We start from the raw sequence: 23,896 nt of genomic DNA on the forward strand, positions 1-23,896 counted from the left end.
AGAATCAGAAGGAAAGGAAACAGTGATGACTGTGGGTTTGGAAACAACGATCAGTCCTGGAGTCTGTTCTGCTCTGATGGTGGTTACTGTGTCCTTCACAATAAGAGACGAACACCCATCTCCTCCTCCTCCTCCTCCTCCTCCTCCTCCTCCTCCTCCTCCTCCTCCTCCTCCTCCTCCTCCTCCTCCTCCTCCTCCTCCTCCTCCTCTAACAGAGTAGCAGTGTATGTGGACTGTCCTGCTGGCACTCTGTCCTTCTACAGACTCTCCTCTGACACACTGATCCACCTCCACACCTTCAACACCACATTCACTGAACCTCTGTGTGCTGGGTTTAGGTTCTGGTCTGGTTCTGGTTCCTCAGTGTCTCTGTGTGGTCTGTAGGAAGGAGAGTCTCCTCCTGTCAGAGAAACGTTCTCATGTTATTTAGCACCAACCTGATCTCTCACTGGTTGTAAATAGAGTTTCTAAAGCCAACATGGTTTCCACATGACTGACAGTTAGTTAGTCAGTCACATATATCCACATTTAAAAAGCTGTAAAACAGAAGCTGATTTTCTCAGAGCAGATATCTCAGTCTGTTAGAGGACTGTTTGGAGGTTCGGAGGTCGTGGCTTTGATCCTTATGAGTCTCAGTCAATGTTCAAGTCCAACACCCAAAGTGAAACTCAGAAGCTCTCAGAGAGAAAACCACCAGCGGCTCAAAGTTTACTGAAACGTCAAGTTGTGACCGAGCTTTTTAAACATGTTGGAAGAGTTTAGCCACTAACTATAACACACATAATGACAGTAAGTATCTGCTGGCCTAGAGAGGAACTTTGGTCTTTCTCCTCTTATTTGGTTTTTTGGGCTTCTTGTTCAATGACTTGTTTTTTTAATCATATAGTGGATTCTGAAACCAACATGTTTTTATGTGTGTCTCTACTGGATGTGCATGTACAGCTGTCAATCAACATGATGATTCATCCATTCATCAATTCATAGTTTTGTCTCTAAAATGTCAGAAAATAGTGAAAATATTGTGTTTTTATTATTTTACTGTTTAGTTTTAACTTGTTTTTACAGTTTAATATTTAGTTTTTATGTAAATCACATTGAATTGACCCAGTGTATGAAATGTGCTATATAAATAAAGCTGTCTTGCCTAAAACGCTGGTTATAATCTCACAGAGTCAAAGGCAGCGTCTTTAAATGTCTCATTGTGTCTGAACTAAAGTCCAGAACATCAAATATTCAGTTTATTATCATGTCAGACAAAGAAAAGCTTGAAAATGACTAAAATGATGATGAAGTGCTGATTTAGTGTTGATGGATAATCAATGAATGGACTAATAGTTGCAGCTCTGGCTGTATGTGAACAGAATATTAGAGGACAAACAGCTGACAGTTTAGCGCCTTACTAAATATCCACAATAAAAAGCTCATTTACAGGATAATTCATCTGTTTCTAATCTTTTCATGTTTCTTATTTGCTGTTTTTGTGTTTTTACCAAGTAAAGTTGATCATTTGTATGTTTGTGTTACTCAGGCAGAAATACATGTAACTGCTGTATCACCTGTTATGTCCAATAAAAAAGTGAGCTAACAGCCTCCATGTGTTGTTGGAAATTTTGTTGAAATAGCTTCTCTCTTCTTCTCTGTCCCTTGTGTTTGGGAGCATTTCACATAAGTCATTAGTACCATTCTAATAACAATATTTACATATTTTATCATTTAAAAGCACATCATGTAATCTGTGTTCATGAAACTGACAGCATGCAGTTTACCTTTTTACCACCAGATGGCGCCAAATATCCATTAATGAAGAGTAATACTAGCTACTAGATACATTATAACTGTACTGATCATTAATCAATAATTATTCCTAAAGATGATAATCAGCACATTGATGAGGGTTTGTCCAGTTAATGATATAAAAGCTGAAGATGTTTTACAGGTGATTCATTGATCAAACTGATTAGTTGGAAAAAAAAATAAGAAAAAGAAAAAAATACTGGTTACACAAATTGACACTGGTCATTAAGCCAAAAAAGGGATTTGATGAATAAGTCACAATAATTTACTTCCAATTAACATCAATAGTTATGAATTTTCAACTGAATTTTATGAGTTATCAGTATTATAGCTCAGGTTTGTAAGTCAGTTGAGTTCAATATAAATTTCAATGTGTGAACTTAACACACATCACCTCTGCTGTGGCGGCAATATTAATGCGCGCTGCAAATAGTCCTGTAAATGTGGTGTTGATGTGATAAAGAAGTGAGAAGAATGATGTGATATTGGGGTAAGTTTGGGGTTGTGTTCCCCATTAACAGAAGAGGACAAAGATCCATTGAGCTGATTGATGACTTTGTAAGTGACTTATAAAGATATACATTGCTGTTACTTTAACATCTATAAACGAAGGCTAGTTGAACGCAGCTTGTTAACGTTACAGTAGTGTAAGTAGATGTAAATGTTTTGTTATTATTAGAGATATTTATTTATTTATTTCACTGGAAATAATGGATACAGGAGTCTTTTCTGGCTGATGGTGAGGACAGTGAGACAGGATGGATCAGCCTTGGTTCTTATACAGTTACATATCTCTGAAATCAGCAATATGTGTCATTTATGGTACAAAGAACAGTATTTAGTACAGTGGAATAACACGTAGTCCTACGAATATGTTTTAATTCTTTTCATTTGGAAAAAACAACAGTCATAAAATGAAGAGAGGTTCATGTTATATTTGAAAGTTATTACAAGAAACAAGGATGAATATATATGTTCTATTTACAACTTTAGTCACATAATACTACAAATATAAAATACTTGCTGTCCAATTCCTCTCCACACTCATTCTTTAAAGTCTTTTTTTTAAAGAAATCTTTATTGTAAAAGAACACAGTATACAGAACAGTATATAAAGGATATAGACAGAGGAATACTCGGGTACATTACACAAAGATATTCAAAGGTGAACATACATGAAGGGTTTTTATAGACTTTTTGTTTTTGGATTCAGAGATCAGATTTACTTGTTCAGTCTCTTGGAGGAAAAATGCAAATTGAGTTTTTTGTTTATTGCTGAATTTACATAAATGTAGAACTTTGCCAGCAGGATCAACACATTTATTACTCATTTATCTTCTTTCTATGTTCTCTGATAAAACTAAATACTACATTCTCCCACCTTAAAGTAAAATCTCTATGAACATGGTTGTAAATCTACTGAAGTCTTGCCAGAAGTTTTCTTTTCACCATGTAGTGATTAGCAGGCTCATATTTATCACTTCCTTCACCTTATTCACTATGAAGTATTTATGAGGAAGCATCCAGACTTTCTTCTAGTTGATGTTACAAATCAAATCCAATAGGACATAACATATGGAATATATAGAGACAATATGTTTCTGAAACAAAGGGATCAGAGTCATCAGCCAGCTCCTCCCTCTTCCTCTTCACACTTTACTTTCACTTTCTCTGACATCGTGCTGCAGATACTTTTCTCCGTCTGAAGGTAATGTAACCGACAGTTTCTGTGTTTTTACACTTTAATGTCTCTTTGTTCGTGTTGTTAGTGCTGACTGCTGTTAGTTTAGCTCCTCACAAACAGCAGAAATCTGCAGTTTGGTTGTTAAAAATGAACTCAAACTAACGGCTGCAACCTTTCCCGCCATCTTGTGATTTAGGGATGAGTGTGGAGCATTTCAAGCAGTTCACACACCTGACATTTGTCACGCTGAGCAGTGATAGATCCCACCGCACAGACATTAATATATAATATATGAACAGCGAGGCGGAGGCACATTTCTCTGCTGAGTTCACAGCTGTCCCGAGTCAGCGACCCACCAGCCAATCAGAACACAGTATTTCTTGTTGCTGGGTAGATTCTGAACATTCTAATTTGTTTTTTCCCGCTGCGAGCACGTTCTCATGCACGAGACTGTGTACTGTAGCCGCTATCTACACACACACACACACACACACACACACACACACACACACACACACACACACACACACACACACACACACACACACACACACACACACACACACACACACACACACATTCTTACTACCTTGTAGGGTTAGGGTTGGAAGTGAACAATAGCAGAGAATAACACGTAGTCCTACAAATATGTTTTAATTATTTTCATTCGAAATTGGAAAAAAAACAACAGTCATAAAATGAAGAGAGGTTCATGTTATATTTGAAAGTTATTACAAGAAACAAGGATGAATATTTATGTTCTATTTACAACTTTAGTCACATAATACTACAAATATAAAATACTTGCTGTCCAATTCCTCTCCACACTCATTCTTTAAAGTCTTTTTTAAAGAAATCTTTATTGTAAAAGAACACAGTATACAGAACAGTATATAAAGGATATAGACAGAGGAATACTCGGGTACATTAAACAAAGATATTCAAAGGTGAACATACATGAAGGGTTTTTATAGACTTTTTGTTTCTGGATTCAGAGATCAGATTTACTTGTTCAGTCTCTTGGAGGAAAAATGCAAAGTGAGTTTTTTTTATTGCTGAATTTACATAAATGTAGAACTTTGCCAGCAGGATCAACACATTTATTACTCATTTATCTTCTTTCTATGTTCTCTGATAAAACTAAATACTACATTCTCCCACCTTAAAGTAAAATCTCTATGAACATGGTTGTAAATCTACTGAAGTCTTGCCAGAAGTTTTCTTTTCACCATGTAGTGATTAGCAGGCTCATATTTATCACTTCCTTCACCTTATTCACTATGAAGTATTTATGAGGAAGCATCCAGACTTTCTTCTAGTTGATGTTACAAATCAAATCCAATAGGACATAACATATGGAATATATAGAGACAATATGTTTCTGAAACAAAGGGATCAGAGTCATCAGCCAGCTCCTCCCTCTTCCTCTTCACACTTTACTTTCACTTTCTCTGACATCGTGCTGCAGATACTTTTCTCCGTCTGAAGGTAATGTAACCGACAGTTTCTGTGTTTTTACACTTTAATGTCTCTTTGTTCGTGTTGTTAGTGCTGACTGCTGTTAGTTTAGCTCCTCACAAACAGCAGAAATCTGCAGTTTGGTTGTTAAAAATGAACTCAAACTAACGGCTGCAACCTTTCCCGCCATCTTGTGATTTAGGGATGAGTGTGGAGCATTTCAAGCAGTTCACACACCTGACATTTGTCACGCTGAGCAGTGATAGATCCCACCGCACAGACATTAATATATAATATATGAACAGCGAGGCGGAGGCACATTTCTCTGCTGAGTTCACAGCTGTCCCGAGTCAGCGACCCACCAGCCAATCAGAACACAGTATTTCTTGTTGCTGGGTAGATTCTGAACATTCTAAGTTGTTTTTTCCCGCTGCGAGCACGTTCTCATGCACGAGACTGTGTACTGTAGCCGCTATCTACACACACACACACACACACACACACACACACACACACACACACACACACACACACACACACACACACACACACACACACGTTCTTACTACCTTGTAGGGTTAGGGTTGGAAGTGAAGAATAGCAGAGAATAACACGTAGTCCTACAAATATGTTTTAATTATTTTCATTCGAAATTGGAAAAAAACAACAGTCATAAAATGAAGAGAGGTTCATGTTATATTTGAAAGTTATTACAAGAAACAAGGATGAATATTTATGTTCTATTTACAACTTTAGTCACATAATACTACAAATATAAAATACTTGCTGTCCAATTCCTCTCCACACTCTTTCTTTAAAGTCTTTTTTAAAGAAATCTTTATTATAAAAGAACACAGTATACAGAACAGTATATAAAGGATATAGACAGAGGAATACTCGGGTACATTAAACAAAGATATTCAAAGGTGAACATACATGAAGGGTTTTTATAGACTTTTTGTTTTTGGATTCAGAGATCAGATTTACTTGTTCAGTCTCTTGGAGGAAAAATGCAAAGTGAGTTTTTTTTATTGCTGAATTTACATAAATGTAGAACTTTGCCAGCAGGATCAACACATTTATTACTCATTTATCTTCTTTCTATGTTCTCTGATAAAACTAAATACTACATTCTCCCACCTTAAAGTAAAATCTCTATGAACATGGTTGTAAATCTACTGAAGTCTTGCTAGAAGTTTTCTTTTCACCATGTAGTGATTAGCAGGCTCATATTTATCACTTCCTTCACCTTATTCACTATGAAGTATTTATGAGGAAGCATCCAGACTTTCTTCTAGTTGATGTTACAAATCAAATCCAATAGGACATAACATATGGAATATATAGAGACAATATGTTTCTGAAACAAAGGGATCAGAGTCATCAGCCAGCTCCTCCCTCTTCCTCTTCACACTTTACTTTCACTTTCTCTGACATCGTGCTGCAGATACTTTTCTCCGTCTGAAGGTAATGTAACCGACAGTTTCTGTGTTTTTACACTTTAATGTCTCTTTGTTCGTGTTGTTAGTGCTGACTGCTGTTAGTTTAGCTCCTCACAAACAGCAGAAATCTGCACTTTGGTTGTTAAAAATGAACTCAAACTAACGGCTGCAACCTTTCCCGCCATCTTGTGTTTTAGGAGTGCGTGTGGAGGAGCAGCTGAGGTGAGTTGATGGTCAGTAGTTGAACAGTGTTGTTATTATTGTGTCCCTCCACTTACTGATGACTGACGGCTATCAGCCTGTGGAGGAGGCGGAGATGACCCGCTGCTCTCCCCGCTGTCTGACACACTAAATGCGGTGTTACGGTTTAACTGGTGACCGTGTTAACTGGTGACTTCCCTAAAAACGCCTTTGTAGTTTAATCCTTTTTTAACTACATACTTATCGGTGTTTTAATATCTAAGTATGTAACCATTAATGTAAGTTCAGTTGTGTTCAGAAGACTCATTCACCTCTCGTAACGTATCTTAAAATGTGGGAAAGTCACCAGTTAACACGGTAACCAGTTAGACCGAAACACCGGACAGCCGCTGGAGAACAGCTGTGAGTGTGTGTGTCTACAGCTGAATATAGACTGTTTCTATTGATACTACAGGACTGATGTGGAGCCAGCAGGGGGGTGAGAGGCTTCACTTCTTTTATTCAATAAATACTGTAGTATTCACAAAGACAGCACTCATCTTATTGACACTCCTCCAACATGAACTAGTGTCGCTTCTTGATGGAAACGTGTCATCAAATGTGTTGAAGCTCTTTATTGAGACTCACTCATTTAGTTTGAAACTCTTTATGAGTTTTTTGGAAGGATCCATCTGCTTTTATAACTTATAGTACATTCACTACAGTACTGTACTGAAGTACAATCTGCAGTACTTGTACTTCCTTTTCCTGTTACTTTATACTTCCTCTCCACTACATTACAGAGGAGATATTTGACTTTTTACTCCACTACATTTTTCCACAGCTATGATTCAGATTTGAAATGTTAAAAGAAATGATCCGTCTATAAAATATGATAAAGTGTGAAGTTAGCCTCAGACATCAGTGTCTTCAGTATAACATCACAGCATCAATAAAAACAGATCCATCAATCAAATGATCATCATTATAAAAGTGAGCATATAGAGTAACACTCACTGTTATTGATGAAACTACATAAAAACAGTTAAAAGTAGCTCCAACATAAAGCTCTACATGTTAATGCATCACACTCAGTTACTGTTGATACTTAATGTACATTTACTTCCAATAATACTTGTGTACATTATGGATGCAGGACTTTTACTAGTAATAGAGTATGTTTACAGGATGCTATTTGTACTTTAACTGAAGTCAATGATGTGAATCCTTCCAAATGCTTCTATAAGTCATGTGAGAACTGTGGGAAGTCCTTCATGCTGCTTTTAGACGTCAAAGTACAAACTGTAATCTTTGGTCTTTGTCTGCATGTTCCAGGTCTAGATGCTGTTATCAAGAGTTATTAAACAGTGTAAACATCTGAATTACAAGCTTTCAGTAGAAAATGACTCAAATGCAACAACAACAATGTTATACTAAAAAACTGAAATGAATGAATCAGCTGGAAGAATATGAGTATAACAGCCTCTATGTTACATATAAATAATGACTTAAAGTCCTTTACAGGAAACTTACAGACTCATTAAATGTGAATATTAGGTGTTCATTAAATACTGTTTAAATGTTGATAGAGGGGAAATGATGAAATGTTATATTGAAGGCTTGAGATGCAATAAATTCCATCACAGTTGTTGCATCTCAAATAATCTGCTGCTGTTTGTTGCATAAAGTCATTTTGTGCAGAGACTCTGTAGTCGCTCTCAGTCCTTCTGCCTGTCAGTGAATGTAAATCCTCCTCCATGCATCATGTGTGCTGCTCTTCACTTCACTGTAGCTTCATGACGCCATCTAGTGGACTGATAGTAGAAGTACAGCAGCTGATGGCAGCTTCCTCTGCCTCACACTGCTGTCTGGCTGCATTCACACTGATATATAACAGAGAATAACAGCCAATCACAGGAGGAGCAGCTGATATTTAGGATGTGACAGGAGAAATGATGTAAAGGATGATCTGTGTTTCCTCTCCATATGAAGGTAGAAAGTGTGTGTGACTGATGTGGATGTGACTTCAGCAGCATGGATCAGAGTGAGGACAGAGAGGAGGGAGTCCCTCCCTCTAAAAGCTCTCTGTGTGGGGAACATGACAGCCAGACCAAAGCTCAGAGGTGAGATGAGGATCTCTAACTGTCCATCACTGTTCTCCACCATCATTATTCACACTCAAAGCTCTGTGTGTGTTGTGTAGAAGCCCAGCGTTGGATAGACCAGACTCTGCTGGACCTGGACCTGGACCCGGACCTGGACCTGGACCTGGACCTGGACCTGGACCCAGCTGTGTGTCTATGAAGAGTGATCAGTCAAAGGAAGAACTCATTTTTTTTAAAGAACAACGTCCGGCTGCAACAAGGTAAACTGTCACTACATATTAAATGTAACTGACTCAGTTTGAAATGTTTTTATTGAAGGTTTTTATCAAACTTCTCTTTTCAGATTTGATCATAATTTATGAGAAAAACTGCAAAATCAAACATTTTACTGCAATAATCCAGAATCTCTCCTGGAGGGAAGTGTTGGTGATTGAACCTGAACTCAGCTGTGAGTCCTTCAGAGCGACCGCTCCAAATATGATTTGATTGATTTTAAACAACAACGTTCATCTGATTAAAAGTAAATAGTTCTCAGTATTAAAATCAGGTTATTGGACAATATGAGTTAAAACCTGAATCAGGATAAATAGTTCTCAGTTGAATTATTTGAGATTTGGATCATTTATTGATATTTCTGATCCATAATGATCCATAATGTTGGTAATTAGATCATTTCAGTTTGTTGCTGTTTTTATTAGAACTGTTCAAATTCAACATGTTTGAAAGAAGAATTCACTTCTCAAACTATCATTTCTATTGATTGATGATCATTTCATAGTGATGATGGACAGAGATCAGTGTGAATGTACTGTTCTCCCTGCGCGTTATGTACTTCGTGTACGTTATCACAGTTAAACGGTCAGCCAAACTCAGATATACATTTTGAGCCAGGATCAGAGCGTCTTGCTGCCTTTATTTCCTTTCTTTTAGGTGAAATACCACGAGTGAAACTGCAAATAGAAGACAATACAAACCTTAGTTTCCTTTACAGCGTGTTGCAAATAAACAGTATAAGCTAAATAACTACACGGCACAAATAAGCTGTTTACATTAACAGTAGGCTGATATACATCGTTGTTAAGCAACGCACACTTTACATTCGCTCTCAAATTACTTTTAGCACAACTTCTTGCATGACTTCCCAGTCAATAAACATCAGACGTTACAGTACTGAACTTAACATTACATATTCATCTTCATTCCTATCAAATATCAAATTATCAAACTTACAGCCATTGCTTTCGTGAGCGTCTTTCTTATTGCTGGTTGCTAGGTTACCGCAAGTATAAACAGTTAAGTAGCCTTCAAAATAAAATTCCAGATCAGATGTGTGTGTGTGTGTGTGTGTGTGTGTGTGTGTGTGTGTGTGTGTGTGTGTGTGTGTGTGTGTGTGTGTGTGTGTGTGTGTGTGTGTGTGTGTGTGTTTCTCATGCAGAATTTCTTACCATACATTTAATCTAATACATTAATTAAATCATTTCAAGTACCTTAAATCATGAAAATTCTTCTGAGAGCAGAACAGTGAATGTTGGAGTGGGTACGAGGGCCGGGGCCCCTCATCACTGTTTACAAGAAATGTCTTTAAAACATCAGGAAATTAAAGATGAAACTTCATTGGTTGTGTTTAATGATTGCATCATTATACTTTGATATTTATTAAATATGTTGCAGCCGCTGGTTTCACCACCCAGCGAGCACGCTGACTGACCCAAAACAAACACACCCACAACCTTTTATTTACTATACTGTATTAAAATCAGCCTCCACCCAAAATGTGTCTCTGAGTATCACTCAGCTCCTGTAAGCTCATTAAAAGTTGGTAGTTTCCTTCTCAGAGACCAGCAGCTGTTGTCAGCTTGGGTTCTTGTCAGTTTCAGAGTACACTGTTAATATTAGTCTCTGACAGGATGAGCTAAAGGAAGCAGTGTGTTAACCACATCAAACAACTGCAGGAGAAGCAATACTATCACTAACAGGCTGAAGGACTGTCAACAGAAATGTCTGCAGAACAGAGAATTATCCAGACAGCTGCTCATCATCACAGCATCTTTAATAAAGACCAAACAAACATTTTATTTACATTCATTCATTTGGCAGATGCTTTTATCCAAATGAGGTTCAATCCAAGACAGTAGATGAAGGAGAAGCCTTAGACAATAAGAACCCAACACTCATTTACCAGCAGCTGAGATTTAAGGAGTTCATGCATCTGTGTCCTCGGCTGAGTGTCAGCTTCACCCCTCCAGGTGCTGCACACTGCACTGAATACAGCTCTACTCATACAGTTAATCATGTTTAAGGTTAACAGTGAATTCATATAAAACTAGCTGGATACTACTGTGTTGTGTACAGTAGGTGTATTAAATCACTATCAGATTTAGTGTCAGTGTGTTCTGGGTGCTGAGCAGAATGTATCTTGTGTTTCTATCAGGAGGAAGCTGGACCAACCTGAACCCAGCTGTGTGTCTATGAGGAGCGATTGGTCTATGGATATTCCTTATACCTTCAAAGATGGACGCCACACTGATGATCACAGGTGAGGATTTCAAACAGATAAAAACATGATGATGTTTTCATCAGACTCTTATCAAGTGTCCTGTTTTTAAACCTTTATTGACTCAGACAAAGTTCTCTGAGCAGCGTTCACACTCACACAGTCAGACACATTGACACTGGGAGCTGCCCAGTACAATCAGTCTCATACAACCACACACTGGCTGTAGCTGCCTTCAGCAGTGTGCAGTGAGGGAGGGAGAGCTTCATGGAGGGTTGGTGAGAGCTGTTGGACTAGTAAAGCTTTACCACTACAGGGACTCATCTGATTCTCTGTTCATATCCAAATATCACTTGATGGACCTTTAGCTTGTGTTTGTCTCTGTGTGGACAGATATAATGTGAGCTCATTCTTCGTGATTCCTCCACAGAGTGGACCAGGAGAGCTCAGAGGTTCCCAGTGGTCAGTCTGCCCAGCAGCATCAAACACAGCTGGACTCCATATTTATGGTCTGTACATGTACAACAACTACTTTTACATCTATTGTGTTCACAATCATCTCCATGCTGCACTTTGTAGACCAGTGGATTGTCAGTGTGTCCAACATGGATCTGATGTTTGCTTCATGATGTTAGTTTGATTGTGTCATTCATATATTATTCTGTTCCAGCTGCTGGAGGAGAACATCGTCACTTTTGTGAAGAACGAGCTGAAGAAGATGCAGAAGGTTCTGAGTTCAGATTTCCCAGAATGCTTAGAGAGTCAGAGTGAGGATGAGGAGGTGTTGAACTGTGAGGAGAAAGAGCAGAGGAGGAGAAGCAGAGACGCATTTCTGAAGATCACACTGCACTTCCTGAGGAGAATGAAGCAGGAGGATCTGGCTGAGCGTCTGCAGAGCAGTAAGAGGATTTTAACAGATTTAACATGATGGAGAGGAAATGGAGGCAACGTGGGAGAGGTTTATATTTCAAACTCTGCTGTTAATATGATGCACACATCTGCATCAGATCTATGAATTCTTCTGAGCTGAAAACAGTCAGAAACTGTTTGTCCACAACTGATGAGCTGAATAGATTTCATAGTGAGGAAAATATAAACATCTGCAGTTTAATGTTTACATTCTACCAATTTACTGTAGTATCACCTGATTGATTTCATTTGTTGTTTGTTCATTCAGGAACTCCTGCTGGCAGGTGTCGACGTAAACTCAAGACTAACCTGCAGAACAAGTTCCAGTGTCTGTTTGAGGGGATCGCTAAAGCAGGAAACCCAACCCTTCTGAATCAGATCTACACACCGCTCTACATCACAGAGGGAGGGACTGCACAGGTCAATGATGAACATGAGGTCAGACAGATTGAAACAGCATCCAGGAAACCAGACAGACCAGAAACAACAATCAGACAAGAAGACATCTTTAAAGCCTCACCTGGAAGAGATGAACCAATCAGAACAGTGATGACAAAGGGAGTGGCTGGCATTGGGAAAACAGTCTTAACTCAGAAGTTCACTCTGGACTGGGCTGAAGACAAAGCCAACCAGGACATACACTTCACATTTCCATTCACTTTCAGAGAGCTGAATGTGCTGAAAGAGAAAAAGTACAGCTTGGTGGAACTTGTTCATCACTTCTTTACTGAAACCAAAGAAGCAGGAATCTGCAGGTTTGAAGAGTTCCAGGTTGTGTTCATCTTTGACGGTCTGGATGAGTGTCGACTTCCTCTGGACTTCCTCAACACTGAGATCCTGACTGATGTTACAGAGTCCACCTCAGTGGATGTGCTGCTGACAAACCTCATCAGGGGGAAACTGCTTCCCTCTGCTCGCCTCTGGATAACCACACGACCTGCAGCAGCCAATCAGATCCCTCCTGAGTGTGTCGCCATGGTGACAGAGGTCAGAGGGTTCACTGACCCACAGAAGGAGGAGTACTTCAGGAAGAGATTCAGAGATGAGGAGCAGGCCAGCACCATCATCTCCCACATCAAGACATCACGAAGCCTCCACATCATGTGCCACATCCCAGTCTTCTGCTGGATCACTGCTACAGTTCTGGAGGATGTGTTGAAAAGCAGAGAGGGAGGAGAGCTGCCCAAGACCCTGACTGAGATGTACATCCACTTCCTGGTGCTTCAGTCCAAACTGAAGAACATGAAGTATGATGGAGGAGCTGGGACAGATCCACACTGGAGTCCAGAGAGCAGGAAGATGATTGAGTCTCTGGGAAAACTGGCTTTTGAGCAGCTGCAGAAAGGCCACCTGATCTTCTATGTATCAGATCTGACAGAGTGTGGCATCGATATCACAGCAGCCTCAGTGTGCTCAGGAGTGTTCACAGAGGTCTTTAAAGAGGAGAGAGGGCTGTACCAGGACAAGGTTTTCTGCTTCGTCCATCTGAGTGTTCAGGAGTTTCTGGCTGCTCTTCATGTCCATCTGACATTCATCAAGTCTGGAGTCAATCTGCTGGCAGGAAAACAAACAACATCCCAGACACGTTTCTACCAGAGTGCTGTGGACGAGGCCTTAAAGAGTCCAAATGGACACCTGGACTTGTTCCTCCGCTTCCTCCTGGGTGTTTCACTGCAGACCAATCAGACTCTCCTACAAGGTCTGCTGACACAGACAGGAAGTAGCTCACAGACCAACCAGGAAACAGTCGAGTACATCAAGGAGAAGATCAGTGAGAATGTGTCTGCAGAGAGAAGCATCAATCTGTTCCACTGTCTGAATGAACTGAATGATCGTTCTCTAGTGGAGCAGATCCAACGGTACCTGGGATCAGGAAGACTCTCCACAGATTATCTGTCTCCTGCTCAGTGGTCAGCTCTGGTCTTCATCTTACTGTCATCAGAAAAAGATCTGGACGTGTTTGACCTGAAGAAATACTCTGCTTCAGAGGAGGCTCTTCTGAGGCTGCTGCCAGTGGTCAAAGCCTCCAACAAAGCTCTGTAAGTACACAGATAGTTTGATTTATTCACCATTACTTAAATATTCTGCTGTCTTTAAAATAAGTAACTTCTTGCTTGTTTTCTGTTTCTTCATATTTCCTTTCCAGGCTGAATGGCTGTAACCTCTCAGAGAGAAGCTGTGCAGCTCTGTCCTCAGTTCTCAGCTCCCAGTCCTCTAGTCTGAGAGATCTGGACCTGAGTAACAGCAACCTGCAGGTTTTGGGAGTGAAGCAGCTTTCTGATGGACTGGAGAGTCCACACTGTGAACTGGAATCTCTCAGGTCAGATCATGTTTGTCTCAACTGATTCACAGTTTAGAAAATCTGACATGTTTCTTTACTTTAACTTCATGAACAGTTCAGCACACAGATTTCGTCTTTGACTGATATAAAGAAGCTCATCCTGCTTTGGTTCCATGTGATTTAAATTACTGTATTACTATTTATTCTGATTACTTTATTATTAACTGTCACATCTCCTAGCTGGTGCTTGGCAGAGATTATATATCATCACAGTTTAGACTTATTTCAACACAAATATTGTTGTCTTGTTCATTATTGTATCTTCAGACTGACTGACTGTAACCTCTCAGAGAGAAGCTGTGCCGCTCTGTCCTCAGTTCTCAGCTCCAAGTCCTCTAGTCTGAGAGATCTGGACCTGAGTAACAACAACCTGCAGGATTCAGGAGTGAAGCAGCTTTCTGCTGGACTGGAGAGTCCACACTGTACACTGAAGACTCTCAGGTCAGGATTCATCAACCTGTTTAGTTTAGAATACACGTATAATAAAGTAAATAATCACACGTTCTTGTTTTCTTCTTCTGTCGACCAAAAGGTGAAATAAATAAACAAATGAAGCAGTTTCTGACCAAAAAGGTGAAGGCTGAAGCATTTGCTCATAACACCGACCCTTTTTACATGAGTCTTTAGAGTAGATCCCAATGTACATAACAAACACAAAACATTTATAACCTGTTCAACTGATGAACATTTCAAATCTGACTTACTTCAGAGGATAAACATTAAACCTGTGTAGGATTGTCTCTGCTGATGTGATTTGTCAAACCAGTTTTTTCTAAACTTCAGCAGCAGAGAATTACTTTCTATGCAGATTTTATTGTTTTCTTTTGTTTTTGTTGTTGAATTATTAAACACCACTAATGATTTTACAGATTTGGCTAACATCTCATTGTACCGGTCTGTAAATTCAACGGTCATGTGATAATTAGCAGATAACTAAATTGACCTCACATATCATGGCATTTAAGTGAGCTGTTGCAGGATCATTTCCATGTAGTTTCTGTCTTATACACCACATTAATCAAGAATCAAGATACTAGTTGAACATTTTGAAAGTCTGAATTCTTGCCTGTTTATGTTCTACCTTTACACCTTCAGTAACACAGTGATGCTTTTAAAAAGGCGTCCAACCATCACAGTGATTTTTGGCCAACCAGTGGTTCCACTCGATGAATCTGAGCTTCATCTTCAGAGCTGTGGGTGTTCGGTTCCCTCTGGAGCCGTATCTGTTCTCCTTATAAGTATGCCAGGCTCTCTCAGTGTGTATGAGATGCTGTCTGTAGATGCTCAAAGTGTCTCTGATGGTTGACTTGATAATGGATGTAAACAACCTGCCAATGTTTTGATTTTGAGCCTCAAAATGACTAAAAATGAATTTATATCAACCAGATAAAGTAGAACATCCTTAAGAATACTGCACCTACAATAATGAGTTCTTTACTTATTCTTATTTTACAGTGTCAAGAATCAAGTCAGACTGATTTTATATTATTCTCAATGATTTCACATGACTCAGAGAAAATGCTCCAATGTGTTTAGTAGCATTTACTTTTAGCATCATTAGGCTACCGTAGCTGCTCCTCCTACTTCAGGCTTTCAGTGTAGAGACCTGAGGTCAACCTGCTCCTCTCCTCATCTCCTACTGCTGACTGTGAGAAGCTGTTAGTTCACTAACTAGAACAACAAGGTTAATGATCCACACGCTGACGTTACATCATTGACATGTAAATAAGTGATGTTTGTTTGTGTGTAGGTGTGCAGCATTGTGTCGTTCCTGGTAAGATGCCACACACACTTTCTAGTTTTATGTAGAGTGAAGTTCTCCCACACTGTACAAGATTTGGATCGGACCGTTTTCTCCTCCTCTGCCGATACCGGCTCCGCTCAGCTCCGTCTGAGACATAATGACGCATTAATTGCACAACGAATCCATAATGAAATTCGTTGCCAAAACTTTTAATAATACATTTTTATCCATTTGATCGATTCATTGTTGCAGCCCTAGATCATTCATATAGTATTTGTTCCTGATTTTAATGAATTTCTTTATTATTGTGTTGAAATATAAAAAGTGACATTAAACTCGTTGAGTGGTGTGAAGACATTATTATCAGGCCTCAATAAGCAGGCAAGAAATGAGACTTTTAAAAATGTTCAATGAGTAACTTGAGTGTTGATGATGAAGTTGTATTTCTCTGTAATTAGTCATTTATGGAGGCTACAATAAAAAATGGACATTTAGTACATTTGGTCCAAAGTTGGACTGATGTGCTGAAATGATTCAGAAATAGTTGAGAATGTAAATGGTTAAAAATGTTGTTCAGTTTACTGGCCTGCAGAAGTTAGACAGAAACTAGTTGGTCATTATTTGCTAATGATCAGCTACTTTCCATCAAATGAGCAGAGCTGTAAAATGAAGAGTTCCCCACATTTCTTCTAAATGTGTGTAAAAACCGTTGGAGCTGCACAGCCAAGTATTCACAGGGATCCTCCAGCAGCAGTTTCAGGCTAAAGAGCAGACTAGTCTGTCTGGTGGAGGCTTTGATGAACCTCTGTGAAGTCACATTTTATATCAGGAGGCTCCTTGATTTTGTGGAGTTTAAAAAAACCTGAAAAGTTGACACAGCACTGTGATAAAAGTGCGTCTTTATTATTCCTTTTGGCAAAAGCTTCACTCTTCATAAACACATTAGAATGTTTAGAGCATTGGGATCACAATGACGAGGTAAAAACATGCTGCTGAATCTTCCCATCTGGCTGGATGCTCAACTTTCTGGAGCTCCCTGATTCACTTCATCTTTTAGTGAGTTAGTTTGGAGACGGTTTGTTGTTGTATGTGACTGCACACAGCAGTACTCTCACACTGTGTGACATGTGTGTTGTTTTGTGTGTTTGCAGCCTGTCAGGATGTCTGATCACAGAGGAAGGCTGTGCTTCTCTGGCCTCAGCTCTGCGCTCCAACCCCTCCCATCTGAGAGAGCTGGACCTGAGCTACAATCATCCAGGAGACTCAGGAGAGAAGCTTTTGTCTGCTGGACTGGAGGATCCACACTGGAGACTGGACACTCTCAGGTATGGACAGACAGGTGGACACTCTCAGGTATGGACAGACAATGGTCCAGATGCAAGAATATGTTCATATTTTTCTTCTTAAATCTGTCGTACTTTTTTCGTGAGGTGGAATTTACGAGTGTGCCACGTCGGATTCACCAAACACTCGTATCACCAGGAAACAGTCGTAAATGAACTTCGTAAACATGATGAATCCCACCTGTTCTAAATGAACGCGCGTTCCCGAGAATAGTAAATTAACATGAATGACGCCCCCAAAATACCAAATAAGGTCAGACGACCGGCAAGTTGTGGAGAAGCTCCATTCATGAAAATGGCACTAAAGACTAAGAATAAGAACTTTAAGAGCTCTCAGACTGAGGTCCCGCTCTCAGAAATAGATCAACAGAAACACAGATTATTATTTAGTGTTAGTGGAATTAAAGGTCCTGAGAAAGACAAAGAATGAGGAAAAATGACCCGTGCTGTGAACGCTGTCTCAGCTGTTGCACCGTCACAGAAATAAAAACAAAAATGATTTAACATGAATTATGCCAGAGGATGTCATCAGCCAGGGAGTTAAACTATTACTTCGATAAGCAATATTTCAATTAAATGAATAACAGTTATTAATAAATAGTCAGTTTATATTATGGACAAGTCGCTTTGTAGTTTCGGCCGCTAATATTTATATTGTAAGCTTGCATTATATCATAGTTTCAATTGTCAATATAAATGACTGATATATCTACCTAAATTGTTACATAGCCTACTTCTTTATACTAAATAGCCTAATTATTTTACAAACAGAGTAATGTCATCATGATTATGGATTCAGAAGTGCAATTTAATGAACGGGACATGGTATACACTTTCCCCCCCTTCTCTACATCCCCTGTAGTTCACACCCATTACTCAGGAGTCTCTAAAATACTGACAATATAATAATCGCTCAGCCTGCGGATCGACATTATTAATTTCCTGTTAAGTGGTAGTCAGCATACAGTGATGTTAAAAAGAAAATCCAAGTCAGTTGACTGCTGATGTTACACCTGCTGCTGGACTGCTGTCAGCACAGACCTGCTAACACCCGGGATGACAACGCAGGGCAAGTCGGCAGAAGAAGCTGGACATGAGGGTACCCGTGTGGAGGTGTTATGTGTTCATTAAGTGATTATCATATCTTGCTTATAGTATATGATGTCTCCCCCCCCCCCCCCCCCCCCGGAAAAATTGTAGTTTCCCCAAAAGACATGATATCGTTGGCACGCTGCCATTAGACAATTAGACAGTAACAGTCGTGTTTTATTGCTTTGGAGGACTGCAGGTTGGTTGTGCGTGACAGGTACGACAGGTCTGCATCACTCGTACATTTTGTTCGTACCTAAGAGAAAATCCAAAATACGAGGAAATTGGTGAATGCGGCAAATCCTCGTAAATCACTCGTACGCATGCTTTAAGAACGAATCTGTGCGTACGAGTGGTTCTTGCATCTGGCCCATTGTGTGATAGAGGAGGAAGAGCTGGAAACATTTTCTCTGTCAGAGCTGATCACAGATCTCAACTGAATCTTTGACTTTTTCTTCTTTCTAACTGAAGTTTCCTGTAAATGTTGAAAGTTAAACCTGATTAGATTCAATCAGAGTTTCAGAAGGATTGGGATAGTGGATTCAGATTGGATCAAAGTGTATGAAAGCCCAACCCCACATTACAACAGAATAATAAAACAGTAGACTAGAGCCATTTAACGTCCATGTTAGCATGCTGAAAGAGAACGTGCTGCTCTGACCCCCCTCCTCCTTTCAGCCTGCAGCCTGCTGGAGTCCGATGGTTGACACCAGGTCTGAGGAAGTGTAAGTCTGCTTTTATTTTTATTTTTTATTTTATTGTGAAAAAAACAAGAATTTAAAAACAGAAAAAACAAAACAGAGACAAAAAGCATAAAGTCAACATTCAGACTAAAAACCAGAACAGAACAACAAAAACACCACAAAAAATAAAAGAACTCAATAAATAAAAAGTCATAAAACATTAAATATGTGTGTGTGTGTGTGTGTGTGTGTGTGTGTGTGTTACAGTGTGTGTTACAGTGTGTGTGATTGTGTGTGTGTCTGTTTCTTTCTCTGTGTATGTGTGTGTGTGTCTGTTTGTCTGTCTGTCTGTCTGTGTGTGTGTGTGTTATAGTGTGTGTGTGTGTGTGTGTGTGTGTGTGTATCTGTGTGTGTGTGTTGCAGTGTGTTTGTGTGTGTGTGTGTGTGTGTTATAGTGTGTGTGTGTGTATGTGTGTGTGTGATTGTATGTGTGTGTGTCTGTTTCTTTCTTTGTGTGTGTGTGTGTGTGTGTGTGTGTGTGTCTGTCTGTGTGTGTATGTGTGTGTGTGTGTGTTTCTGTGTGTTGGTGTTTGTGTGTGTGTGTCTGTGTTACTGTGTGTTGGTGTTTGTGTGTGTGTGTCTGTGTTACTGTGTGTGTGTGTGTGTGTGTGTGTGTCTGTGTCGTGAGTGTGTGTGTGTGTCTGTGTGTGTTACAGTGTGTGTGATTGTGTATGTGTGTGTGTGAGTGTGTGTGTGTGTGTGTGTGTCTGTGTGTGTTACAGTGTGTGTGATTGTGTATGTGTGTGTGTGATTGTGTGTGTGTCTGTTTCTTTATGTGTGTTTGTTACAGTGTGTGTGTATGTGATTGTGTATGTGTGTGTGTGATTGTGTGTTTGTGTGTCTGTGTGTGTGTTTGTTTCTTTCTGTGTGTGTGTCTGTCTGTCTGTCTGTCTGTCTGTCTGTGTGTGTGTGTGTGTGTGTGTGTTATAGTGTGTGTGTGTTATAGTGTGTGTGTGTCTGTGTTACTGTGTGTGTGTGTGTGTGTCTGTGTTTTTTTTTGTGTGTGTTTGTGTATTTGTATGTAAGTGTGTGTGTGTGTGTGTGTGTGTGTATTTGTATGTGAGTTTGTGTGTGTGTCTGTCTGTCTGTGTGTGTGTGTGTGTGTGTATGTGTGTGTTACTGTGTGTCTGTGTGTGTGTGTCTGTATGTGTGTGTCTGTATGTGTGTCTGTGTTATTGTGTGTTTCTGTGTGTTTTTTTTGTGTGTGTGTGTATTTGTATGTGAGTGTGTGTGTGTGTGTGTGTGTGTATTTGTATATGAGTTTGTGTGTGTGTCTGTCTGTCTGTCTGTCTGTGTGTGTGTGTCTGTTTGTGTGTGTCTGTGTTTGTGTGTGTCTGTATGTGTGTGTCTGTGTGTTTTTTGTGTGTGTGTGTATTTGTATGTAAGTGTGTGTGTGTCTGTGTATTTGTATGTGAGTGTGTGTCTGTGTGTGTGTGTATGTTTGTCTGTGTGTCTATATGTGTGTGTGTATGTGTGTGTTACTGTGTGTGTGTGTCTGTATGTGTGTGTCTGTATGTGTGTGTCTGTGTTATTGTGTGTGTCTGTGTGTTTTTTTGTGTGTGTGTGTGTATTTGTATGTGAGTGTGTGAGTGTGTGTGTGTATTTGTATGTGAGTTTGTGTGTCTGTCTGTCTGTGTGTGTGTGTGTATGTGTGTGTTACTGTGTGTCTGTGTGTGTGTGTGTGTGTGTGTGTGTGTGTGTGTCTGTATGTGTGTGTCTGTGTTTTTTGTGTGTGTGTGTGTGTATTTGTATGTTAGTGTGTGTGTGTGTGTATTTGTATATGAGTTTGTGTGTGTGTCTATCTGTCTGTCTGTGTGTGTGTGTGTGTGTATCTGTTTTTGTGTGTCTGTGTTTGTGTGTGTCTGTATGTGTGTGTTACTGTGTGTGTGTGTCTGTATGTGTGTGTCTGTGTTATTGTGTGTGTCTGTGTGTTTTTTTTGTGTGTGTGTATTTGTATGTAAGTGTGTGTGTGTGTGTATTTGTATGTGAGTTTGTGTGTGTGTGTGTCTTTCTGTCTGTGTGTGTGTGTGTGTGTGTGTGTATGTTTGTCTGTGTGTCTGTATGTGTGTGTCTGTGTTATTGTGTGTGTCTGTGTGTTTTTTTGTGTGTGTGTGTGTGTGTATTTGTATGTGAGTTTATGAGTGTGTGTGTGTGTGTGTGTATTTGTATATGAGTTTGTGTGTCTGTCTGTCTGTCTGTCTGTCTGTCTGTCTTTCTGTCTGTCTTTCTGTGTGTGTGTGTGTGTGTCTGCACTGTCCAACCTGTAACAGTAGTTTGTCCAAGTGGTGTTGCCGTACATTACTGTCCAAGATGGCCGACTCAACTGCGCATGTGCGTCTCACATCGGGTTAGAAACAGATGATAGATCAATAACTGATCAATAACTGATCAATAGCTGATCAATAGCTGATCACTGACTGATCAATAACTGATCAATAACTGATCAATAACTGATCAATAGCTGATCATTAACTGATCATTAACTGATCAATAACTGATCAATAACTGATCAATAACTGTTCATTAACTGATCAATAACTGATCAATAACTGATCAATAACTGATCATTAACTGATCAATAACTGTTCATTAACAGATCAATAACTGATCAATAACTGATCAATAACTGTTCATTAACTGATCAATAGCTGATCAATAACTGTTCATTAACTGATCAATAACTGATCAATAACTGATCAATAACTGATCAATAACTGATCATTAACTGATCAATAACTGTTCATTAACAGATCAATAACTGATCAATAACTGATCATTAACTGATCAATAACTGTTCATTAACAGATCAATAACTGATCAATAAGTGATCAATAACTGATCAATAACTGCAGCTGTATTGTGTCTCGTTCTCTTCATCAGATTTCTATGAACTCAAACTGGATCCAAACACAATGAGCAGAAACCTCAAACTGTCTGATAACAACAGGAAGGTGACACATGTGAAGGAGGATCAGTCATATCCTGATCATCCAGACAGATTTGATGTCTATCAGCTGCTGAGTAGAAATGTTCTGACTGGTCGATGTTACTGGGAGGTCGAGTGGAGAGGAAGAGTTAATATATCAGTGAGTTACAGAAGAATCAGCAGGAAAGGAAACAGTGATGACTGTTGGTTTGGAAACAATGATCAGTCCTGGAGTCTGTACTGCTATGATGGTCGTTACTATGTCTATCACAATAAGAGAAAAACATCCATCTCCTCCTCCTCCTCCTCCTCCTCCTCCTCCTCCTCCTCCTCCTCCTCCTCCTCCTTCTCCTCCTCCTCCTCTGTCTCTAACAGAGTAGCAGTGTATGTGGACTGTCCTGCTGGCACTCTGTCCTTCTACAGAGTCTCCTCTGACACACTGATCCACCTCCACACCTTCAACACCACATTCACTGAACCTCTGTGTGCTGGGTTTGGGTTCTGGGTTGGTTCCTCAGTGTCTCTGTGTGGTCTGTAGGAAGGAGAGTCTCCTCCTGTCAGAGAAACGTTCTCATGTTATTTAGCACCAACCTGATCTCTCACTGGTTGTAAATAGAGTTTCTAAAGCCAACATGGTTTCCACATGACTGACAGCTAGTTAGTCAGTCACATATATCCACATTTAAAAAGCTGTAAAACAGAAGCTGATTTTCTCAGAGCAGATATCTCAGTCTGTTAGAGGACTGTTTGGAGGTTCGGAGGTCGTGGCTTTGATCCTTATGAGTCTCAGTTAATGTTCAAGTCCAACACCCAAAGTGAAACTCAGAAGCTCTCAGAGAGAAAACCACCAGCGGCTCAAAGTTTACTGAATGTATAAACTTTGTTTTGTTTAAATTCAGAGATAACTTATTATTGCCAAACCAGTTTTTCAGTATATTAAATTCCTTTTCAGCTGAAGTCAGAAGCTGTTCTAGGTTTTTACCAGAGCAGTAGAGAATGGTGTCATCAGCAAATAAAACACATTTAAACAGTTTGGAAAACATTGCAAATATCATTGATATATAATATGAATCATTTAGGGCCTTTCTTCTTCAGCAGCTTTCAGAAACGTTTTATTTCAACTCTTTAAAGTTTATTTCATGTCGTCTGTTTGAATCTGGATTGAAAATAATTCTCCAAAGAAAATCATCAGATCTGATTTCATGTTTTTTTTATTTTGAAGCAAAGAAGAAGCTTTTCTAACAGCTGCTGTTAGTTTGTTTTCTTTGTTCTCTCAGCAATAAACAAACAGTTTCATGTTTTTCATTTCAACTTTAAACTGGTTTCATGTTGATGACACAATAAAAAGAACATGAAGGTTTGTTTGAGTCCATGTCTGAATATTAAAACAACTTAAAGATGTCAAATATTTAAACTGTAGTGTTATTAACAGCAGGTTTTATTCAAATAGATCAATATTCATATTTACTTTGTTTTTATTCATCAGTAAATAACATCTGGAAGAGTTTCAGTGTTTTTAACCCTGAGTTTTGTCTGCAGGTTTTTCACCTAAAATACATAAAACTGATTTATTTATTTATTATTTATTTACTGATTTTTGATCAGCTTGGAGCTTTTATTGTTTCGGGACATTTAACAGGAATA

General features: G+C 39.3%; 2 protein-coding genes across 3 annotated transcripts in view; both read left to right on the forward strand.

Annotated features, from left to right (window-relative positions):
- The window catches only part of LOC134002022 (NLR family CARD domain-containing protein 3-like), a 33,192-nt gene extending 17,100 nt beyond the window's left edge, over positions 1-16,092 (forward strand). Inside the window, exons 1-6 of one of the 2 annotated variants that reach the window (XM_062441268.1) lie at positions 8,552-8,681; positions 8,762-8,923; positions 11,095-11,199; positions 11,588-11,666; positions 11,828-12,056; positions 12,335-14,109. In XM_062441268.1, the coding sequence (XP_062297252.1) occupies positions 8,593-8,681; positions 8,762-8,923; positions 11,095-11,199; positions 11,588-11,666; positions 11,828-12,056; positions 12,335-14,109 (2,439 nt within the window). In that variant the 5' untranslated portion in view covers positions 8,552-8,592. Of the gene's footprint in view, positions 1-6,575; positions 6,601-8,550; positions 8,682-8,761; positions 8,924-11,094; positions 11,200-11,587; positions 11,667-11,827; positions 12,057-12,334; positions 14,110-16,082 lie in introns of those variants that run through there. The other variant, XM_062441267.1, reaches the window with a different exon arrangement.
- LOC134002165 (ribonuclease inhibitor-like) lies at positions 14,208-22,790 on the forward strand (the record flags this gene model as incomplete). The annotated part of the gene is made up of 5 exons (XM_062441449.1): positions 14,208-14,386; positions 14,675-14,848; positions 17,303-17,476; positions 19,262-19,308; positions 22,207-22,790. Coding segments are annotated over 5 exons (1,158 nt in total), but the record flags the coding sequence as incomplete, so codon positions are not given.
- Between the last annotated feature and the right edge of the window lie 1,106 nt (positions 22,791-23,896).

This window comes from Scomber scombrus, chromosome 20 (genome assembly GCF_963691925.1).
Source record: "Scomber scombrus chromosome 20, fScoSco1.1, whole genome shotgun sequence".
NCBI lineage: Eukaryota > Metazoa > Chordata > Actinopteri > Scombriformes > Scombridae > Scomber > Scomber scombrus.